General features: G+C 35.4%; 3 protein-coding genes across 3 annotated transcripts; all 3 read left to right on the top strand.

Moving 5' to 3' along the window:
• The first annotated feature begins 7,517 nt into the window (after positions 1 to 7,517).
• Positions 7,518 to 8,749, top strand: LOC148914752 (uncharacterized). Its single transcript, XM_089042813.1, has one exon. The coding sequence runs from the start codon at positions 7,653 to 7,655 to the stop codon at positions 8,439 to 8,441; it is 789 nt and encodes a 262-aa protein (XP_088898939.1). The 5' UTR covers positions 7,518 to 7,652; the 3' UTR covers positions 8,442 to 8,749.
• Positions 8,750 to 10,642: 1,893 nt separating this feature from the next.
• LOC103339344 (zinc finger A20 and AN1 domain-containing stress-associated protein 8-like) lies at positions 10,643 to 12,591 on the top strand. The gene is made up of 3 exons (XM_008242620.3): positions 10,643 to 10,784; positions 10,917 to 10,964; positions 11,762 to 12,591. Exon 3 carries the CDS (start codon positions 11,775 to 11,777, stop codon positions 12,291 to 12,293), a length of 519 nt encoding a protein of 172 aa, XP_008240842.1. The 5' UTR covers positions 10,643 to 10,784; positions 10,917 to 10,964; positions 11,762 to 11,774; the 3' UTR covers positions 12,294 to 12,591.
• Positions 12,592 to 19,200: 6,609 nt separating this feature from the next.
• On the top strand, positions 19,201 to 22,308 carry LOC103339343 (Leucine-rich repeat receptor-like protein kinase family protein). Its single transcript, XM_008242619.2, has 2 exons — positions 19,201 to 21,591; positions 21,773 to 22,308. Exons 1-2 carry the CDS (start codon positions 19,308 to 19,310, stop codon positions 22,132 to 22,134), a joined length of 2,646 nt encoding a protein of 881 aa, XP_008240841.1. The 5' UTR covers positions 19,201 to 19,307; the 3' UTR covers positions 22,135 to 22,308.
• The last annotated feature ends 941 nt before the right edge of the window (positions 22,309 to 23,249 follow it).

Here is a 23,249-nt window from a genome sequence, read left to right as displayed (position 1 = left end):
GCAGCTATACTCAATTTTCTTCTAATTTTTTAAAAAATAGTATAGCAGGGCAGGGCAGCAGACATTACTGGTTTTTTTTTTTATTTATAATATTTAAATTGTCTTTAATAAATAGTATAGACGAACATGTAGTCTTTTACATATGGATGCATATATATACGTATTTTTCAACAATACATTCGTGTTCTATACATGTCTCACGTTTTCTTTAAAAAGCAAACATACAATAGTCGTATTGTACATGTACGTACATATTTCTAATCTTTCATACACGTATATTCCTATAAAATTTTTAGTAAGACACACAAACTTCACCTATTATACAAATAATTCTCACATATTATTGAATAAGAATAATATATGTTATAAAAATTATATTAAAATATCATATAGTGGAAGATTAATATCTACTTTGGATATGTTGCAAATTAAGATTTGTAAGGTAGAAACTAATGCCACTAGTAGGGTCCTTTTTTATTATTAATTTTTTTATTAAATAGTATAGCCGTGTGGCGGCTATATTTCTTTTGACACGTGGCTTTAATCGATAGATCTTCATTTAAAAGAAACAAAGGAGTCAAGCCGGTCGTCGGCTATACCCCATGTTTTAATAATTTTTTTTTTAAACGACATGTGTTGACACATGGCTGTTAATTAATGGGGGATCCTCTTTTTTTATATTAAAAAATATTATAGCCTTATTTTTGACATGTGGTTTTAATCGATAGAGGTTCTCCTTTATTAGTAAAGAAAAAACAGTAGTACAGCCGCAGGGCTATACCCCATGTTTTTTATTTTGTTCCCAAAAAGGAGTACCCGCACACTCTGACATGTGGTGGTTAATATAATAAAAAAAAAAGAATAGCCGTAGCCGCACGGCCATATCCCATGTTTTTAATGAGTACAGCCGCACGGCTATATGGGGGCGTGGCTATACTCTGTAAATAGACATTTTAAGACTAGCTAGTTATCAATGTACATCCATAGAATGAAATATATTAAGCAAAGAAAATCTGAGAATAGATGGCAAAGAAGATGGTTCCATGAAATTTGAAAGAAGGTTCAGGCCCCAAAAGGGTCACATTATATTATTTTTTGTTTCATTCTACTCTATCATTTGAATCTGCTGCTAATAATTAAGGTTGGTCCTTGTCTTCTTCTTGATAGTTAATTCTTATGTGGCAACATATTTTTGGCATTCAAATTTACTTCAGTATAAAGTAGAATGATTACCAAATCCTCTGCTCTTTAATTTATAGCTACAATGAACTCGCAATCAAGCTCACCAATGGAGGAAGAGATGCTTTCATTACAATTGCAGCGACAAACAATATTCAGACCACAATATCTTTGGAGCGAATAATCCAGGAAACGAAATGGCTGCTGCACCCCTCAGCTGGAAACAACTCTTGTTGCATCTTCAGAGTTCCCCAATACCTCTTGGAAATAAACAAGAAGGCCTACCAGCCTCATATAGTTTCCATCGTTCTTATCACTACGGTGACACACATTTGGACATGATGCAGCAGGACAAATGGAGATTTCTTCGCGATATGCTTGTTCGAACACCATCCCCTGGCCCGAATCTTGATGACTATCAGCGGGTTGTGGCATCAGTGGAAGAAGATATAAGACGGTGCTACTCAGAGACAATCAATTTATGCGGTCAAGATCTAGTTGAGGTGATGGTGCTGGATGGTCTTTTCACTATTGAACTATTCTGCAAAGTTGGAAGGCTGTCACCAAGTGATCCAGATGACCCCATCTTCAACTTGGTATGGATATTCCCTAACCTCATACGAGATCTTCTTCGGTTGGAGAATCAAATTCCTTTCGTTGTCCTTCAAACATTATTTGATAAATCAAAAGCTTCAAGAGAAGATAGTAACTCATCCCTTGCACAAATTTTCGGAATTCTTTAGTTTCGCGTGGTAGAAAGACCAGATGAAGTCTTAAAGCAACATTTTGAAGCAAAACATCTACTTAATTTACTTCACTTGGCTTGAGTTTTAGTTTTATTCCTGAACCACATCACCGCTCACCTCAAAATCAAAACCCAAAAGTCATTCTTCCAGTAGGTGGAGACATATTCTTGAATCTTGTTCCATAATGCTATTCCAGTTCAATCCATTTTAGAGATGGTCAGCTGCGTAGTTTTCCCGTGCGACCTACTTGTGAAACAACAAAGACTTATTCTATGAGAATTGAACGTATACAGCCTCGTACTCACAATATCTATCGAGACTCATCACATACGACTTACTGATGAGACAAAATTGGTGTAACAATTAACGCACATAAAACCTTATTTGGGCTGCTCTGTTTTTTCTTCAGAAAATAGTATAGCCGAGCAGCTATACTCGATTTTCTTCTAATTTTTTTAAAAATAGTATGGCAGGGCAGCATTACTGTTTTTTTTTTAAATATTTAAATTGTCTTTAATAAATAGTATAGACGAACATGTAGTCTTTTACATATGGATGCATATATATACGTATTTTTCAACAATACATTCGTGTTTTATACACATCTCACGTTTTCTTTAAAAAGCAAACATACAATAGTCGTATTGTACATGTACGTACATATTTCTAATCTTTCATACACGTATTTTCTATAAAATTTTCAGTAAGACACACAAAATTCACCTATTATACAAATAATTCTCACATATTATTGAATAAGAATAACATATGTTATAAAAATTATATTAAAATATCATATAGTGGAAGATTAATATCTACTTCGGATATGTTGCAACTTAATTCTATAAGGTACAAACTAATGCAACTAGGAGGGTCCTTTTTTATTACTAATTTTTTTAATTAAATAGTATAGCCCAACGGCTATACTATTTTCACACAATGGGCTCCTCTGTTTTGATGTTATAGCCGTGCGGCTATACTTGATTTTTTTTCTAATTAAAAAAAAAATATAGCAAGGCAGCGTCACTGAGTTTTTGTTTTTTTATAAATTGTCTTTAATAAATAGTATAGATGAGTGGCTTTAGTCTTTTACATATGTATGCATATATATATATATATGGATTTTTCAACAATACATTCTTATTCTATACACGTCTCACGTTTTCTTTAAAAAGCAAACATACAATAGTCTTATTGTACATATACGTACGTATTTCTAATGTTTCATACACTTATTTTCTATAAAATTTTCAGCAAGAGACACAAAATTCACGTATTATACAAATAATTCTCACATATTATTGAAGAAGAATAACATACGTTCAAAATTAAATTAAAATATCATATAGTGGAAGATTAATATCTACTTTGGATATGTTGCAAATTAATATCTATAAGGTACAAACTAATGCAACTAGGAGGTTTCCTTTTTGTTATTAATTTTTTAATTAAATAGCATACCCGAGCGGCTATACTTATTTTTGACACGTGGCTTTAATCGATAGAGGTTCTTCTTTATTTATAAATTTTTTTTAAAAAAAAAGGAGTGCAGTGAGAAAGGATGACGTACACTGGAAAACCAAACGGCTCTCTTCTTCCTCCAATGCTTGGAGACCTTTCACGCAGACCAAACGACCCAACGTGAAGAAGAAGACTCATAATCGTCAACTGAAGAAGAAGACCCACCATCGTCAGTTGAAGAAGAAGACCCACTATCTATGCGACAAATGTATGCTATCATTGGTTCTGATTCTTTCAATATCTGAGCCATGGTTCTTAGATTTGTAGTTCTGGGATGAGTTCTAATATGGTTTTAATGGGTTTGAAGATCACTCATCTAGATTTTTAATGGTTTTTTAAAATTTTGGAATATCATGTGTATGAAGTACAAAAAAACACAAATAAACGGGTATCCTGAGTTTTGATATGAAATTTAAGAACTCATCAACAATTCTACAACTTTTTTGTATTGAGTACTGTAGTTTTGTAGTTTTCCATCAAACTTGTGCTTTCAATGCTCCATTCAACGTGGTTTGTGTTTCTTGTGATTCTTGGCTACTTATTTTTGTCTTTTTATTTATTTATAAATATTTATTAATCTAGTCTTTTGGATTAAGGAAAATAGATTTGCTCACCTATTGTTCAATGGTTAAACAGATTTGCTCATTGGTTAATCTACTCTTGTGCATGTTCTATGGTTAAACAGATTTGCTCACCTGTTGTTCAACTATGGAAGCTAGTAATGGCATATTAGTTCACATGGAAACTGATTCGGAAACAAATCCTTCCGTATCAATTTTCTATCCTAAAGTAATTGGTGAGATCACTCCCTTCCAAGGTCAACAATTTGAAACATTAGAAGAAGTGTATGACTTTTACAATCAATATGCAAGGGAAGCTGGGTTTAGTGTTCGATCATACTCTAGTAAGAAGAGTAAAGACGAAGAGGTCATACGAAAAGAGGACGTTTGGCAGAAAGGAGTTGGCGAGATCATGTTAAAGCAAAAGGAAGTGGGAAAAGACTTAAGGGCATAAAGGAGTTGGCGAGAGAAAAATACAAAGGTCAGCATTGTAATGGGAGTGGAAAATATGGACAAACACACGACAAAAGGAACTGTCCTATGCTTCAAAAATCGTAAGAATGCAAACTTATTTGTAATTTTCCTTTTTTATTATTATGTATTAACGTCCTGTGTAACTTTGTGATGTTATCTTTGACCATGATAGATCTTCAAATGTTGACAAAGATGCTTCTAATGGCAAAGATAATAGTTCTTCATCACAGGTAATTATAGTTATACACAGAACTTATATGGAGAATTTTGTTGATGATATGGATAATAATTCTTCCACCTATATAACTTGCTTATTATTGAGAACGATGAATTTTTATTTCTTTTTTTATTTACTTTGTCTTGTCAGGATGATGAGTTTTTTAGATGATGTTTCGAACTCCAGTGATTCCACCTATTTCTTGGGTTGTAGAGTTGCACTTGAAGAAAGACTATGTTTGCCCAGTTAAGCTTCCTGCAGCTAGCCTCCTAATGAAAATATTGTGTTTGTATTTTTTGTTTTCATTAGAATGCCTTTTGATGCGCAGTGTATTGAACAAAGAAAACCATTCAAAAATCATTTCAATTAAAAGGAAACAAATTTGTTTTGCTACTATTATCTAATATCATAGTTAAGTTTTGGTGTTATATGAACGAATGTCTTGGATGAGTTTGCTAGTACTGAAAAAGTGAAACAAACTATCATATGCCATTAAAGTTCAGAACAGTGAAAGAGAAAACACGGAAAAACTGCCACACTATGAACTGAATAAAGTTTTCATTACTAAGATAAAATAAACTTGATAACATCGAGTATTCATTACAGAAGGGAAAAACAATTATGTACAACATCCATTATAGAAAGTGAGCTCACATCCCTATACAAATTACCAACCCGCATAAAAAAAAAACCATTCTTATTACAGAGAAGAGCTACAAAATCCTTATTGAGTTTAAACAAACAACAGCAAAGATTAGATCCAGAGTACATCAGATGTTGGACTTCAAGAGTGAACGAACAAGATTACTCCAGTACAAACCTGCAATGCAAGAAAAGTAAGACCACACTACAGTTATTAACAATAATATTGAGTTTGGGACAAAGAGGTTAGCCTTGTATTCACAAAGCCCTTCAACATAGAATTGCTTGAAAGCAAGGTGGTCCTTAAATTGATTATTAACTTCAATAAATTTCACAAGTTGGCATTCAGCAAGTATTCATCTAAACAGAAAGTAGTACAATCATTATCACTTTGAATGTTTCACATTAATAGAAAGCCACGAACATTATTATTGGGGTAGCACATTAGCAAAATGTTGTTCTTTTTTTCTTTTTTCTCCTGAAAGCAGCAAAATGTCTGATATAGTTCTATACATATCAAAACTATCTGTCAAGGACAAAAGTGTATGAAACATCTACATTTCATTTTCTTTTTACCTTCTACTCTATCTAATGTTCAGAAAACAGAGCCCTATGAGATTTAACTAAGATACTGAACTAGTATAGCAAAATCAACAATCATCTTTTACCAGTTTGTAACTGAGAAGTACTGTTGTGAATTACCGGACCCTCATCATGAATTGGGTTGACATCTTGTTCTAGCAGTACTTCATCCTTGAATAAATAAATTGGGGTTATCATTAAAAAAACTAACAATAATTAGCAAGAACCCCCAAATTAAGAATTACTCAATAGAACCCAAATCGAAACTCATCACACAGAAACCCAAAATCGAAATTCCATTAATTAAATTGTTGTTTTTTTTATACTTCATACACATGATATTCCAAAATTTTGGAGGAGTGATCTTCAAACCCATTAAAACCATATCAGAACTCATCCCAGAACTCCAAATCGAAGAACCATGGCTAAGATATTGAAAGAATCAGAACCAATGACAGCATACCTTTGTTGCATAGATGGTGGGTCTTCGTCTTCAACTGACGATGGTGGGTCTTCTTCTTCACGTGGGGTCGTTTGGTCTGCATGAAAGGTCTCCAAGCGTTGGAGGAAGAAGAGAGACGTTTGGTTTTCCAGCGTACATCGTTACCAAGCATAAGTGGAATTTGTGGTGGGTCAGGAGTGTGAAAACGGGTTAAAAGATGTAATTCAATCTCAACCACACAAGGTCATTAAAACAGATCCAACGGTTGAGCGCCCTATCCCTCAAATAATACTATTTGAGGAATCCATCAACTGAAAGAGACTATATGTATGTATGTATATATATATATATATATATACTTTCTATTGAGGATCCTCAAATAAGCTTATTTGAGGGACACCCTTTGTAAGGCCCACTCCAAATTATATTTCACTAATCCAAACGGTCTATTTTGTAGATACACATTCAAAGATCATCTCTACAAAAAAATCACTTGAATCTGATATTATTTGACCATTTAATTGAGTTATTGAAATTTTAGTACTCTCTTGAAGCACCGTGTTCATTGATTTGTAAGACACAATTGGATATCGAAACGGTTTCCGATTTGTCTAATTTTTTGTAAGGATGATCTATGAATGAAGACCTAAAAAATAGATTGTTTGGATCATTGGAAAAAAAATTATAGGGTACCCTAAAGGGCATCCCTCAAATAAAATTATTTGAGAGATCCTCAATAGAATGAGACTGTATATATATCTATTGAGGATCCTCAAATAATTTTACTCCAGATTTATGTTCTTTGCTAGTGGTGGAAAATGATATTTTTTATTTTTTGAAAAAAAGAGACTAACTAGTGGCGAACCACGGCAATCCACCCTTTCTAGGCAGTGAGAATCGAACCCCAGACGAGCCGGGAGCATAGCGGGCCTGAGGAACGCCTCAACCACCGGGCCAACATGATATTTAATTTTAGTTATTTTGTCTTGTGCTGTGTCATAGGTACGTTAGCATTTATACCTTTTGGGCTTTTATATACTTGTGGCACAGTTATGTAATATTTATTCTTTTGAATTTTTAACATATTTATGGTATAGGTACATAATGATATTAATAATATGTTATACGTTTTTCTACCTTTTGGTTAGATGTATTTGTACCTTTTGATTAATTGAGTTTATTTGTATATTAATTATGTGGTTTGAAGTTGCTAATTAATGACTCTCATCTGAGTTGTAGGCTACTCTATTTTAATAACGTTCAAAAACCTTTATCTGCGTCGATTAGCAATGCCCCAGCTCCGAATACCATCCCATGAGGCCAGCACCCGTTCTACTGATTTTGCCAGTCCTGCCGAATTACTCTCGAAGCTCTCGATTTTCTGGTTCAGCTTACTATCCCCCAAGGACCAGCAAGACAAGATTGAGCAAATCTCCAACAAACTTGCTGCGGAAGATGTTAATGTCGGAAGCGCTGCAGCAGCAGCAGCAGGGGAAACCAAGGAAGATGTGAGAAGGAAGGCATTCGAGATGCTGTTTAATGAAGTTCCCGTCGTTACACGAGTCGATTTATTCAAGGAGATTACAAAAATATTCTTCGATGAAAGACGCTTGTGTGAGGGGATTCCTTTGTCCAGGCAACTGGGTTCCAATGAGCAACAAGAAGAGATAGATGAAATCAAGCAGTCCCGCTATGCTGAATTTTACTTGGGGCTGTCAATCATTTGGTTCAAAGCACGATGCGCCAGTGATCCCAGAAACCTCATTCAAGTAGTTGTTGGTAAAGCCGGAGTAGAAGATGATATATTTGAGAAACTCGTTAACGAGACTGAGGAGGATTTCAAGCTCAGGAAATTTACAGAGTCGTTTAAACAACTTCAATTCAGTTCCCAGGAGGAAATTGTGGAATTTATTCAAGATGCAGTATTTCGTGATCTAGTCGATGATGTGTCTAATACTTTTGAAGGTGAGAACTCCAAATCTAAGAGGTGCAGGAGGAGCAACAGCAACTCAAGGAGGGAGGGGGGGACAGGGAGCAATTACACAAGGAGGGCAGGGGACGAGCCAGCAGTAGGATGATTTGCAGTCATGCACTGAGGAAATAAGCCTTCAATGCAGAAGATAAAGGTCAATTCATACATTTAGCAGCACTACTCTTGTTTATGAGTTTGACCTGTCTTGTGCCAGTATGTGCGTTTTATTTGTATGCAATATAGCATTACTCTTCTTGTTTTCTACTTATCATAATTACCTAATGTTGTTTGGCTTCTTAATCAAGGGATTAATTTATACCTGAAGTTGTTCTTTTGCTTTTAAGTTTGGCTTGTATTTGGTCTTAGGTTAGAGATTGTACTAATGTTTGGCTTGAGTTCAGGGGCCTTACTAGCTTCATCCTTGGTTCTTTTTCTTTTTTTGAAAGAAGCTTCATCCTTGGTCATCTGCATAGTTTTCCCGTGCGACCTACTTGTGAAACAACAAAAACTTATTATATGAGAATTGAACATATACAGCCTCGTACTCACAATATCTATCGAGACTCATCACATACGACTTACTGATGAGACAAAATTGGTGTAACAATTAACGCACATAAAACCTTATTTGTGCTGCTCCGTTTTTATTTAGAAAATAGTATCGCCAGGCAGCTATACTCGATTTTCTTCTAATTTTTTTTAAAATAGTATAGTAGGGCAGCATTACTGGTTTTTTTTAAAAAAAATATTTAAATTGTCTTTAATCAATAGTATAGACGAATGTCTAGTCTTTTACATATGGATGCATATATATATATATATATATATGTATTTTTCAACAATACATTTGTATTCTATACACGTCTCACGTTTTCTTTAAAAAGCAAACATACAATAGTCTTATTGTACATGTACGTACATATTTATAATGTTTCATACATCTATTTTCTATAAAATTTTCAGCAAGACACAAAATTCAAGTATTATACAAATAATTCTCACATATTATTGAAGAAGAATAACATATGTTATAAAAATTATATTAAAATATCATATAGTGGAAGATTAATATCTACTTTGGATATGTTGCAAATTAATATCTATTAGGTACAAACTAATGCAACTAGGAGGGTCCTTTTTTATTATTAATTTGTTAATTAAATAGTATCGCCGGGTGACTATGCTATGATTTTTTTATATATAAAATAGTATAGCCATGCGGCTATACTTATTTTTGACACGTGGCTATAATTGATAGAGGTCCTTCTTTATTTAAAAAAGAAGAAGAAAAAAAAAAAAGTATAGCTGCAAGACTATACTCCATGTTTTTAATGTTTTAAAAAAAGACATGTGTTGACACGAGGCTGGTTGGGGGTCCTCTTTTTTATATTATACCAAACATAGAATAAGTGTTATCCAACTTAGACCAAGCCAAGCCAAGTCCAAACAGTCCTTAAGAATTTTATGTAAAAGACTCTCTAGTCCTGGTCCAAGCATATACCAAACATATGATAAGTGTTATCCAACTTAGACCAAGCCAAGCCAAGTCTAGACCGTCCTTGAGAATTGTTCATGCCAAGACAGTCATGTGTAACAAACGTGACCTAAATATTTTAAAGTCCTTATCATTAAACTCATGGATCACACTAAGTGATTTAAATGTTTGAGGACTCAAACGATAACTTTTGAAAAATTAAGAGACCATTTATGATAAAAATACCAAAAAAAAGGTTATTGAGTCATTTGACACGAATTTGACATTACTATGCTGTGAAAATAATTGCTGTGAGAGAAAGCAATTTGATGTTTAGTAAATTTTTTGTTCAAAGTGTTGTTGGTATTGATTTCTACATAATCAGAAAATGATTGCTGCATAATCATTAAACTCATTACTCTTGATTCTTTCATGCAATCGAAAATGAAAGCACCTCATTAATTTTCTCTTATAGCTTTCTCTCACAATAGGTTTTACAATAAATGATTTTCTCACAGTTTACCAATGGGCTTTCCAAAATTTAAAAAAAAATCACTTATCACCCCAAATAAGCAATGTCAACCGGACACTAAATAGGTCGCGATTTTTTTTTAATAAATTGGTACACGTGTCACATTTAGGCTAAGCCCAACTTTTGTATGAGCATGGGTCCATCCCAGCCCAATCTCAGCCCGAACTCTGAGACAATCCGAGTCAGATAATGAAATGGCAACACCGCAATTACGCGGTCCTCCAAGGGCGGTTATCGCAGCACCACCGACTCAGTGGAGAGCGTTCGTTGGCAAAGAGGAAAGCTAAAGTTTTAAATACCAACGGAGGGACCCCACGAGCCTCCAAAACCAAGACCCAAAGACCAACCTCCCTTTATCTTCTTCTCTTTCCTTTTATTTTTTATGTATTTAAATTTTTTATTTTTTTCTGTACAATTATCTCGCAATAATCTCCTCGATTAGGGTATCCAAATAATCCCCTCTCTGCGTATTTGATTTTTGTTGTTCCTGTATATTTATTTGATTTTGCTTTCTGTAGAGGTTTTTAATTTATTGGTTTTTGAATTTTTGAATTTTTTTTTTCCACGAGAAACAGGAATCGCCTGGTTCGATTGTGTGACTCGAGATCGGCCAAACCAAGCAGGTGTGGAATTTATGTTCTGTATGAAATTTATTAATTATTTATTCGTTTTTGGGGGTTAATTTTTTGCACTTGAATAAGAAGCTGGTGAGTTGCATAAATTTGTTTTCATTTGTGTTGGTTGATTACGTGTATAGGGTTTCAATCATCGTGTTTGATAAAATTATGTAAGCGTTCCTCTGCTGTTGAAAACGTTTCCGGTTGAAAGTTCTGATTTTTCGTTGCATGACTGAGCTTGTTCAGATTTTATGGGATTTTTTTTCAAGATTTCGGTATTTATAGAGCAAACTTTGGAAGTTTTGTGTGTTACCTGCATTTGATAGAACTGAGCTTGTTCAGATTTTGTCCCATTTTTTTGAAGATTGCAGCCTTATAGGGAAAACTTTAGAAGTTTTGTGGGTTTTCTGCATTTGTTAGAGTTATGTGGTTGAAATCGTAATCTTTGGCCTGAATTAATCAACTGAGGGATTTCGATTTGCATAACAGAGCAAGTGAAATTGATGTTTTACCCAGGTTGAAAATCTCAAACTTTTCAGGAAGGAGATAAATATCTAGAATTGATGAGTTGAAGTGCATAAGAGTTGTTTTTTTCTCTTTTCTTTGGTTATGTAGTTGCTTTATTCTCTAGAATTGGTTATATGTGTTCACTATGCTGGGCATTTGGAGTTGCCTGAATTTTATAGCATGTGTGTATTTGTTGAAATTTGTCCTTAATTTGTATGTGTATAATGGTTTGATATTTTTGCAGTGGGTGAATGGAAACGATGAGGTGCTTTTTCTTGTTCTTTTTTCTCTTGCAGATAACTAATAAAGATGGAATCTCACGATGAAACTGGATGCCAAACTCCAGACCGCCCTATCCTTTGCGTTAACAACTGTGGATTCTTTGGAAGGGCCGCTACAATGAACATGTGTTCTAAATGTTACAAGGACACACTCCTAAAACAGGAGCAAGCCAATTTTGCTGCTTCATCCATTGACAGCATTGTGAATGGCAGCAGTAGCAGCATTGGCATTGGCCCAGTCGTTGCAGGTGTTGTTGATGTGCAAGCTGGACAAGTGGAGACAAGAGTTATTTCAACAGAACCATCCATTGACTCGTCTTCGAGCATGGTGTTTGAGGTGAAAGAAAAAGAGGGACCAAGCAGATGCACTACTTGCCAAAAGCGTGTTGGTTTAACTGGCTTCAATTGCAAATGTGGAAACACCTTCTGTGCAAGTCATCGTTATTCTGACAAACATGACTGTCCTTTTGATTATAGGACTGCTGGTCAAGATGCTATTGCAAAAGCCAATCCTGTCGTCAAGGCAGAGAAACTTGATAAGATCTAGTACTCATGGGCTGAACTGAAGATTTGTGTATTGAAAGATGATGGTACTCTTTCTTGGTTTCGTGTCTTGTTAGGTCTCCTAATGGTAAAAATGCTAAGTCATGATAATGAGGACATGATTTTATGGGAACTCTATTCCTAGTTGGTGAAGTATTCCTTTGCTGGCTCCAGTGTGTAAGTCTTTATTATTGTTGGTTTGATGGATGTCTTTGGAGCAATGTTTCAGTATGGTCTTCTGCTTGGTATGCATTTCTTTATTGCAGTACATGGAAATATGAAAATTTCAGCCTTCAGTACAATTATGTTGTGCAATTAAAACTTCCTTACGTTGTTTGTTTTGTATTTTCATTCTGTACATGTGTGCCCGGCTTGTTTTGAAATTTGAAATCATGTTGTTAAAACACTTTTGTTATGCTTGTATGAGTATTCCTTGGCAATCAATTGTATGTGGAAATTTCCGTGTGACATGGTTAGGGGCTTATTGGGTGGGTAAATGAATTCTCGCTTAGGTGTTTGGTTGCTTTTATATTCTTAATTTTGTTTATGGTAGTGTTTCTGTATATGTATGACGCGGTGCCTCTTATTGATGTGTGTGATTGCTAGGTGCAAGGTCCAGGTCAGGTTATTCTAGTCCTAGATAAGAGAATTTTGGGCTGTGATCTTATTGTGTGAGTATTAGATGCCACTGGGCTCCCCCAAAACATGACTAGTGGGGAGTGCTGGTTTGAAGTTATTTTCATTCTATTTTACCATTATACTTTTATCTTGTGTGAGAGTCCCTCACATGAACAGGGTGCATTCTTGAGATTTCGAACTTCTGGGATTAGAACTTGAGTGAATCAATGGAAGAGTGTGAGACAGAAATATAGTCATTGCTTTATACATATTAGTATAGATTTAGAAAAAGGAAAAAAAGAAGAAAGGTGTGCATAGATAATATTGGCAGGTACTGAATTTGATTTTTTTTCATTTAAGCTTTTTAATGATGGAATAAGGCTCCCACTTTTTCTTGTAGCTAAAGGGGGAAGGGAACAAAATACCACCCGAAATATCTGTGACTGCAATTCTTCATCTGGTGTTGGATGCTAATTTTCTTTCTGATGGTGGAATAAACAGTCATTAGGTAAGACCATGCTGTGCAAATAATACTCGGTGTTTTGGGTTGCATCAAGGGATGGTATGTGTATATATTATTCAGTAAGTAAAACAGTTGGTAATCCTATGAATCTAGTAAATGTGTTACTGGGTTAGCTGTGTGGGAACTCTGTCAGGGTTTTTAAGCTTGGTGGGAAGTTGGGTGCACCTTATGGCAAGAAGGTAAACGGATTGCACCTGGAAACAACTATTAGTAGCTGTTTCATATTTTTGTTTCATATTTATCGATGCCAGGTTCAGGGAACTTTTCTCTTCTTTTCTTTTCTTCAGCTGTTGTAGCTTAAACAGGTGGAGGTCTTGCTCATTTTCTTGAAGCAACCTGTTTGAGGTTCATAAGAGTGGATTAAGTTTATATTTGATCATTGGTATGCCTTCAAAACCGGCTTGAAGCATTTTAGCAGTGAGTGAGATATGACATTTGTTTGGACAATCAATTTATGATTAAGATGGTGTTATGGCATCAAAATTCAACAAAGTTCTGAAGGTTATTATAAGACCAATTAATTTATGGTATGAACTAAGCTTAAAATACGAAAAAAAACATTTATGCACGCATCTCAAACTGTTGCTCGTAGAAACTTACTCAGCTATGATGGAATGTATATTTCTTGACTTCTTATGTGTTTACTAGCATATTGGTATTAGAATGATTCCAATTCATGACTTCTGGTCTTCTCTTGCATCTACTAACACAAAAAGAATAAAGAAATTATGTGAATTCTACTTGAAAATCCGGAATAAATTTGACCATGAGAATCTAAAGATATGCGGGTTTTACATTAGAAATGGTAATCTAATACCTGAAAGACAAAAAATTAGATTGATGAGTAGTTAATGTCATACTCATTCCTCTTCCCAACTTTTGATATCTCCGAACTTTGACTTTCACTCATTCCAGATTAGTAAATCCAAGTATTTTCTAGCTCAGGTTATGTTCTTCCAAAACCAAGCAATCTCTGTGGAAGTCATAAAAGGATCACCAAAGGAGTGTCAAAACATGGCAAGCAACATGAACAACCAAGTGTCCCCACTCTCCACCGTCTGCTGAAAGCAATGTCATGTTGGTAGAGGCTATGGAGTGTGGTGCATTATTGCATACTGTGTTTACCCATTACCAGCACCATGGCTATTAGCTACCTTTCTTTATTGCAATAAGTGGGTATTTGATAACAGCAACTTTCGACTCCCCCACCACCCCCATGCTTGTTTTCTTCATCAAAGACAAAAAGGGGGCTCCCTTCAAATCCTTTTTTGGGGACTTGGAGACAAGTTTTCTAGGGAACACATTACATGCAAATACCCTCTCTCTCTCTCTCTCTCTCTCTCTCTCTCTCTCTCTCTGACATGTAGGTGATTAAACAAATGAAAAATTGCATATGATGTGCATTATTTTTATGTCATTGGTCTTTGGATGCTCTAATAAAAGCTAAGACTCCTTTGAGCTAGACCTTTTCTAGATGCTAGTCAATTCATAGGATTAGATTCACATGTTTATTTTAGGGTTGAAGACAGACATCTTTCTATTGGTTGACATTCTCAGCTCAGAGTCACAAACCAATTTTTTTTTTATAAATAATAATATGGTACAATTTTGGTGAGTAAAATATGTTATAAAATAAGATTTAATTTCGAGGCATGCATAGCTCGATGAGTTTGAACGCCATGATCGATGTATAGATTACAAAAATGCATGGTTGACTGGTGATACTCATGGTTTTGGGGAGGAAAGAAAGAGAGAATAAACAAAATGGTAACAAGCAAAGCAGTAGAGTTTACAGTTGTAGTTTGCTTTTAACTATTGTGGTTTTGGACTTGCAATTTCTAGGTATGATTATGGGTGGGGATTGTTTGGATTGGATCATTAGAAATAGCCACCACTTTTTGGGATCTCCTCGTGGCTTATATCATGGCATATTGACCTTTTAAATGGAGAATTATTGATAAAATCCACCTGATGATACTGTTGGTATGAGGTATGAACATTGTAGCTTTCTCCGTCCTTATTTTCATCATATTTTACAAATAACACGACTCAAAACTGACACCAACGTAACGAATTTAGACTTATCGTTATTTTAGACAAATACAAATAGTGTCAAACTTAGTAACCTAATTTTGACACAATAAACAAATTTACTATCTTATTAATTCAATAACTAAAATTATAGTGTTAACGTTGAAAAAACTATGTGTTCAAGTTACGAGTTGTCTTATTTAAACAAAATAGGAGAAAACTAGGCTTATTTTGCCTATGGGCCAAAATTTCTTGACTTGTGTTGATGTGATGAACAAGCTATTTACAAGATAAAATCAAATTAACCATGCAAACATCCCACTAATGGGAAACAAAAGGCCAATTGAACTTTAATGACTTGCTCCACCAAATCATTGACATAATGCACAATTTATGAGTATTGCATGAGCATTTTCTTTTCCTAGTCAGTGTCAAAAGACAACATCATGGAAATGGGGAACTTTATGCACATCGAAAGGCATCTTGTGATGATAGCATCCTCCTCTGTATTCAAATCTTTCCTTGAAACTTATCTTGCAAGCCGGCTATGTTTGTTTGTGAAGCTATGATGAGAAATGTGGCATTGCGTTACTATAGTTTTGGTCTTAACAGCTGTATCTGCTCAGTTTAATTGATTGGACATTGTTACTCATTAGTGTTGTTTGATTAGAAGGCAATATAGGGTGCCGAATAGAAAGAGCACCACAGAAAGGGATCGCGTAGGCCAGATGACGAATGATTATTTACCCGAATGAATTGATTATATTATGTTACGTCAATGTACTAATATCTTAATCTTCTATATAAACTCTTGCCAGAAATCAACTATCTTTCGGTCTAATGCTATTTCTCTTCTCAAGACAGTGAATGCAATTTCATCAAAACAAAAGTGAATGCAATTTCGTGTAAGGAGGAATATAAGTGAATGCAATTTCGTTAACTAACAATTTCTAATAGTAGTCTGATATGTGTTAAATTGTGATTAGTTTATAAGTAGGGGCGTATCATCGACTTTAAACCATATGAAATATGAGAAATTCAAATATGAAACATCTTTCAATATTAAAAAGAGAAGTATTATTACGAAGGAGTAAGAAAAAATGTACAAGGAACCAAGATTTGATTTCACCATTCTCCTCAGCATAACATCTGAAAAAGGTTCCATTTCTTTCTTTTATGTATTTCTACATGTCCTCTGCGAAAAATTCGTTAAGTAGAAAAGGTGTCATTTAAATCTGCAAAATGAGGCATCATTTTAACCATTGAATTGTTTTGAGCAGCCAGAAACAAGTCCTTGTTTTTTTCCTGGGATAACCAGTTGCCATATCAACGATGCAGAAAATCCTGTCATGGAATTAACTGGACCTTAAAGTTTGACAGAGGGACCATTTAATTTTTTATTATTCCTTGTTATGTTGTTATTCAAAACCTTCAAATATCAAATCAAATTAAGGAGCAGATATCATGTAACGTCACTTTTCTTCCTTTTGGTCTATCCGAAACCAGAAAAGAAAAGAAAACAGTTGGCAATGTCAACTGGGCTGGCCTGCCTTCGGCGAAGCCTATGGCTTTTAGGGTTTACTGGTACACACGCAGAGAAGCCTTCCCTGACACGACAATGAAATTTCTACTAGATTTTTTTGCCAGGTCACTGCAATTATAACACTTGTCCTTCAACCTTTCATTTTTTTTCACTTTCACTCTGAAAAGTCAAAACCCTTGGATAAATTGTCAACTTGAGCATCACCCTTTTGCACAGCAGCCAATTGAAATTTTCCAGGGACAGGACCCCTTTTGCTGTTGCTGCTGCTGTGTTTTACGCTTTTACCTAAACCTTCGTCTTTTCATCAACTTCTTTGAATTTCACACTTTCCCATCACCTAATTTGTTCATGTTTTTCTTTTTCCTAATACGTTTGAATTTCACTCTTGCGTAAATGGTATATTTGAACTTGAGACATTTTTTAAGATCGAGAAGAGAAGTATTATTAGATCAATAATTAGTCGATGATAACTTTACAATATTGATTAAAAAAGACTTCAGATGTAACGATAACTGCTCTTTATCATTTGAGTTTCAAATCCATTTTCTTTTTTTCTGTAATTATATTTTGTAGATAGATCGATCATAGAACTGTGTGCGTGTCCTGTGCTGTGCGGCATCAATGATCTAAGACCTCGGTTGTCACGTGAGAAGTGGACTTTTGTCTCATCTTCTCAGTCCCTATTTGTCGTCACTCCCATATTCCCTCTCTGCCTCTCACTGTCACTGACAGTCTTCCTTCACGAGGACACCAATCTCTCTCCGCTGACCGCTTCCCTTTCTTTGTTCAGTTCGGTCTGACTTAAACACCCTTTTACAGTTTGCAGTTTACAGTTTCTATTTTAATGTATTTTTCTTTCACCTACTTTTTTCTTGTCTCATTTTACCTTTTTACCATCTAAAATTTACAGCGACAGTGACCAAATGGACAGCGAGAGCTGCTTCACATGGAAATTTTTTGGCAGAAAAGGGTGAAATGCATGTGACAGTGAATGTAGATTTTCTTTCTAAACAAGGTTTTCTGTGTGGTTGGTAGAAGGTCAAATCCTGTCCTCATTCTGTAAATTTTATATTGTTTTTTTAAATTATACAGAATATTATATGTTTCTTTGGATTCTTTTTATCTAATGATAATATTCAAAAGTTTTTTTTTAAAAAAAAAAGTAAAAAAAAAACAACAAAGAGGAGTTTTGATGGGTTCATTTGAATTTTTGTTTTGGGTGGGGTGTGTGTTTCATTTCCTTGCTAAATCTCAACTTTACACCAAATTAAAAGGTTCTCACTTTTTGTGGCCTTTTGTGTAGAATATTACAAAAACAATTTTTGCTCTGTTGTGAAACAGTAATCAATTTAAAATATGTGTCAGTTCATGACTATGTTTGATGTGGTCATGATGAATCATGTTCTTTTATGAGCCTAATTTGGTAGCTGACTAACCAAATTAGGATATTATTAATTTGCTCTGTAGACTCGTGATGTTAATTTTTAATTTAACGTTTTTCTACTTCTATGAAACATGTTTACTTATTTGAAATAAGAAAATTTAAGAATGTAGGAAAGAAAAATTGCTTATAGGATTAACCATGATCTATTTCATATTTTCAAGTATAGCTTGCAGATTGTAACGTTGAATATCCATACTTTTTTATTCCGTTTGTGTTAATAAACACACGAAAAGTCTAGATTATAATACATACTCTAGGTAAGTAATAATAATGCACTAAAATGGATCGTTTGTTACATGTATTAGATTCTGGATATGAGTAAATAGTCCATATCAATTATTTAATATCAACTTATATTATTTAATTACCTGCACTATTTCACTCAATCTTTTGCATTTGTACAAAGCAGAATATGCAGTTTTCTTTTTTATGATTTTTTTAATTTCGTTTATGTATGCATAAAATTTTCAGTCGTTTGCATTACATATGTATGAAGTAATTTTTCAATCGTTCTTTTTTTTATTCTTTTTTTTAATTATATAAAATCTTTATTTTTTCTATTAAATATTAGTTTGGTGAAATTACTTTACATTAATGCATGCACTGTTTGTACTTGTACCTTTTGCAATAAATTTTGACAATCCTCAAAAGTTAGGATGACTTTTTTGCATCTTTGCTGATCTTTGCTGATATGCCCTTGAACCCACCAAACATCCAACAATTCTTAACTCTTTTGTTCTGACTCATTCACTCACACTTTCCCACTTCACTGATATATAGAAAAAATTGAGAGGAACACAACCAAGCTCTCTCTTTATCTCTCTCTCTCTCTCTCTCTCTCTCTGAGTCACCTCCTCCAATGGCTACGACCTGCACATTTCCTTTTTTTCTCTCTCTAATCTCCACATTCCTCATTCTCAGTTCATCATCTTCTGAGGCAGACATTCTTCTCACCTTCAAGGCTTCCATTAAAGACTCTAAAAACTCTCTCTCAAGCTGGTCCAACTCCTCTCTCACTCATTTTTGTGAATGGACTGGAATTACCTGCACAACCACAGCTCCACTCTCTGTGACTTCTCTCAACCTCCAAAGCTTGAACCTTTCAGGTGAAATTCCATCTTCAATATGCGAGCTTCCCAATCTGTCTCAGCTCAACCTTGCTGAAAATCTCTTCAGCCAGCCCATCCCTCTCCATCTCTCTCAGTGCACTTCTTTGGAGACTTTGAATCTCAGCAACAATCTCATCTGGGGTACAATCCTAAACCAGATTTCTCAGTTTGGTTCCTTGAAAGTGCTTGACTTGAGCAAGAACCATCTTGAAGGAAACATCCCACAAGGCATAGGCTCACTCAGCAACCTCCAAGTTCTCAATTTGGGAAGCAACTTGCTTTCAGGTAGTGTGCCTTCTATCTTTGGGAATTTAACTGAGCTAGCTGTTCTTGATCTGTCTCAAAATTCATACTTGGTGAGTGAGATTCCTACTGATATTGGTAAGCTTGTGAAGCTTGAGAAGTTATTCTTGCAAAGCTCTGGTTTTCATGGTGAGCTTCCTGAATCTTTGGTGGGTTTGCAAAGTTTGACTGTTTTAGACCTTTCCCAGAATAACTTAACAGGTAGGGTTCCTCAGACACTTGGCTCTTCTCTCCAGAACTTGGTGTCTTTTGATGTATCTGAGAACAGGCTTTCTGGGCCATTCCCAAATGGCATCTGTACTGGAAAAGGCCTTATAAACCTCAGCCTTCATACCAATGTCTTCAATGGTTCAGTACCCATCTCCATTAGTGAATGCTTAAAGCTAGAGAGGTTTGAAGTTCAGAACAATTTATTTTCTGGGGATTTCCCAGTGGGGTTATGGTCTTTACCCAAAATTAAGCTTTTGAGAGCTGAAAATAATAGATTTTCTGGAGAAATACCTGATTCAGTATCAATGGCTGCTCAATTGGAGCAGGTTCAAATAGATAATAACAGCTTCAGTAGCAAAATTCCTCAGGGTCTTGGGTTAGTCAAGAGCTTGTATAGATTCTCTGCTTCTCTGAATGGTTTATATGGTGAACTTCCTCCAAATTTCTGTGATTCCCCTGTTATGAGTATAGTAAATCTCTCCCATAATTCACTTTCGGGTCGAATTCCGGAAGTTAAAAAATGCAGAAAGCTAGTATCATTGTCTTTGGCTGGCAACAGTCATAATGGGCATATCCCATCATCTCTTGGTGAATTACCAGTGCTAACTTACCTTGATCTTTCTGATAATAAGCTTACCGGTCCAATCCCGCAGGCGCTTCAAAACTTGAAGCTTGCACTCTTCAATGTTTCTTCTAATCAGCTATCTGGTAGAGTCCCTTACTCTCTTATTTCAGGCCTGCCAGCTTCATTTCTTCAAGGAAACCCTGACCTTTGTGGTCCAGGATTACTCAATCCTTGTTCTGATGACCAACCAAAACACCGTTCTTTTGATCTCACAATCTTGACATGTGCCCTGATCTCTATAGCTTTTGCTGTTGGAACTTTCATTGTTGCTGGTGGGTTTATCGCGTATCATCGATATCGCAAGCAGAGAACCCAAGTTGGCATTTGGCGGTCGGTGTTCTTTTATCCTCTCAGAGTCACTGAGCATGATTTGGTGATGGGAATGGATGAGAAAAGTGCTGCAGGAAGTGCTGGAGTATTTGGTAGAGTTTATATTGTAAGTTTACCAAGTGGTGAACTTGTTGCTGTAAAGAAGCTTGTGAATTTTGGGGTCCAGTCTTCGAAAGCTTTGAAGGCTGAGATCAAGACCTTGGCCAAGATCAGGCACAAAAATGTTGTGAAAGTTCTGGGGTTCTGTCATTCCGATGATTCGATATTTCTGATATATGAGTTCTTACAGAAAGGGAGCTTGGGGGACTTGATCTCCAGACCTGATTTTAATTTGCAGTGGAATGTCAGATTGAGAATTGCCATTGGTGTTGCCCAAGGATTGGGATACCTCCACAAGGATTATGTTCCTCATTTACTGCATAGAAATGTCAAATCGAAAAATATCCTTCTGGATGCAGATTTTCAACCAAAGCTCACAGATTTTGCTCTTGACAGAATTGTGGGAGAAGCTGCCTTTCAGTCAACTATGGCTTCGGAATCTGCTTTATCCTGTTACAATGCGCCAGGTAAGAGAAGTGGAATTGCAATGAATTCTTAGATTTTTTTTTTTGTTCCACTACTAATATTCTTATATGTTCCAAAGCAGTCTTTCTTAGATAATTAAATTAACATCATATCTGTATCCTTAAAATGTTCTGTTGGTAATTGAAGAACAAATTTTTTATGACATTTATTTGTTGTTTGCAGAATACAAGTACAGTAAGAAAGCAACAGAGCAAATGGATGTTTACAGCTTTGGTGTTGTATTATTGGAGCTAGTTACAGGCAGGCAAGCTGAACCATCTGAGTCTCTCGACATTGTAAAGTGGGTGCGACGAAAGGTCAACATTACGAATGGCGCGGTCCAAGTTATCGATCCAAAGATCACGAATTCTTCCCAGCAAGAGGTACTTGGAGCTCTAGAAATTGCTCTCCGTTGCACTTCTGTGATGCCGGAGAAAAGACCACCCATGTCTGAAGTTGTGAGATCACTTCAGTCCCTTGACTCAAGGACTGACAGTGCGGTTATTGACTTCTCTACCTTTGAGGAACATTCTGCTTCAGTCTGAACATTGAATTACAAGTGACTGCATTTTTGGTTTCCTTGTATGTAAATTAAACTTGGTTTTACATATTTACTTCTGATGGAGGAAAACGGATAGGGTTGGGCATGGTTTTTTTTGTCTGTTGTTCAACAGAAAATGATTTGGGATTTGGTTAACAGTAATGAGAGTTTTACAGTATGATGTGAATGCCATTAATTATGCCCTTGTGAGAGGCTGAGCTTTGCTGCAAAATGCTAACCAAATCCAGCCCATTTAAAATAGTTTAGACTATCGCTTGTATTAAAAAATTAATAAAAATAATCGTCTTTGGTTTGACTTGTGGAAGCACAATCAGTTGATCAACCTATTAATAATGCAGAATCCAGATTGGTTGATGGGAGGGGAGGGGCGTGATGGTGGCTGGTGCAAAACCAAGTTTAAGAGATGGGATCTCATCTAAGAACCTTAGATAAGGCCTTCATTATAGAATTCTTGATTACTATGTGCGCGTTCTTGTAATGGAGCCACACTCTGCCTAGCCTGTACATGTTATAGGCCTGGCCTGAATTTAGCAATTGGGCGAGCTACTTGATAGTATAGAGATTCGAATTGGGCCACCAACTCCCGAATCTCCACTTCGCTGCATAAAACAACTTACATGAACATACACAAGAGACCAAATCCTTAGCTTCGGATTCAACAATGAACTAGTTTAAGACGACTAGTAGCCAAATTTTCAAATTGGAAGCATTGGAGATTTTCAAACTGAAATAATTATGATGAGAGGATGCAACAAAATTAAGGACATTTTCGTACTTCACTAAGATACCAAGTTAGTTTTTCCTCTTCTTTTTCTTAATGGAGAAGGAAGACAAAAGCTTTAAAATGCAGGGTGGAAAAATAGCTGCAGAACAAAAAATGGCAAGCAGTTTTGTATTTATTACCACAACTGCTTACGCAATATATAATATCGGTTCTTAAATGTCTCATTATCATTACATTTTTTCATGTCTAGAGCACTCCGGAAAATTTATAATTTCCTTGAATATTAGTGAATAATACAAATCTGATGGGGATAAGGAGCCTATTACTGATGCTCTTAGAGGGTAAATTCCGAACATTTTCAATCCAACGGTCAC

Source organism: Prunus mume, linkage group LG8 (assembly GCF_029339155.1).
Source record: "Prunus mume cultivar Tortuosa linkage group LG8, ASM2933915v1, whole genome shotgun sequence".
Taxonomy (NCBI): Eukaryota; Viridiplantae; Streptophyta; class Magnoliopsida; order Rosales; family Rosaceae; genus Prunus; species Prunus mume.
The sequence above is the reverse complement of the archived record's forward strand: the minus strand, read 5'-3'. Positions and strand labels throughout refer to the sequence as shown.

Excerpts from the sequence above, each read along its gene's own strand:
- LOC148914752 (XM_089042813.1), top strand. The coding sequence starts at position 7,653 with ATGCCCCAGCTCCGAATACCATCCCATGAGGCCAGCACCCGTTCTACT.
- LOC103339344 (XM_008242620.3), top strand. The coding sequence starts at position 11,775 with ATGGAATCTCACGATGAAACTGGATGCCAAACTCCAGACCGCCCTATC.
- LOC103339343 (XM_008242619.2), top strand. The coding sequence starts at position 19,308 with ATGGCTACGACCTGCACATTTCCTTTTTTTCTCTCTCTAATCTCCACA. Across the intron at positions 21,592-21,772 it reads ATCCTGTTACAATGCGCCAG|AATACAAGTACAGTAAGAAA; the intron begins GTAAGAGAAGTG and ends TGTTGTTTGCAG.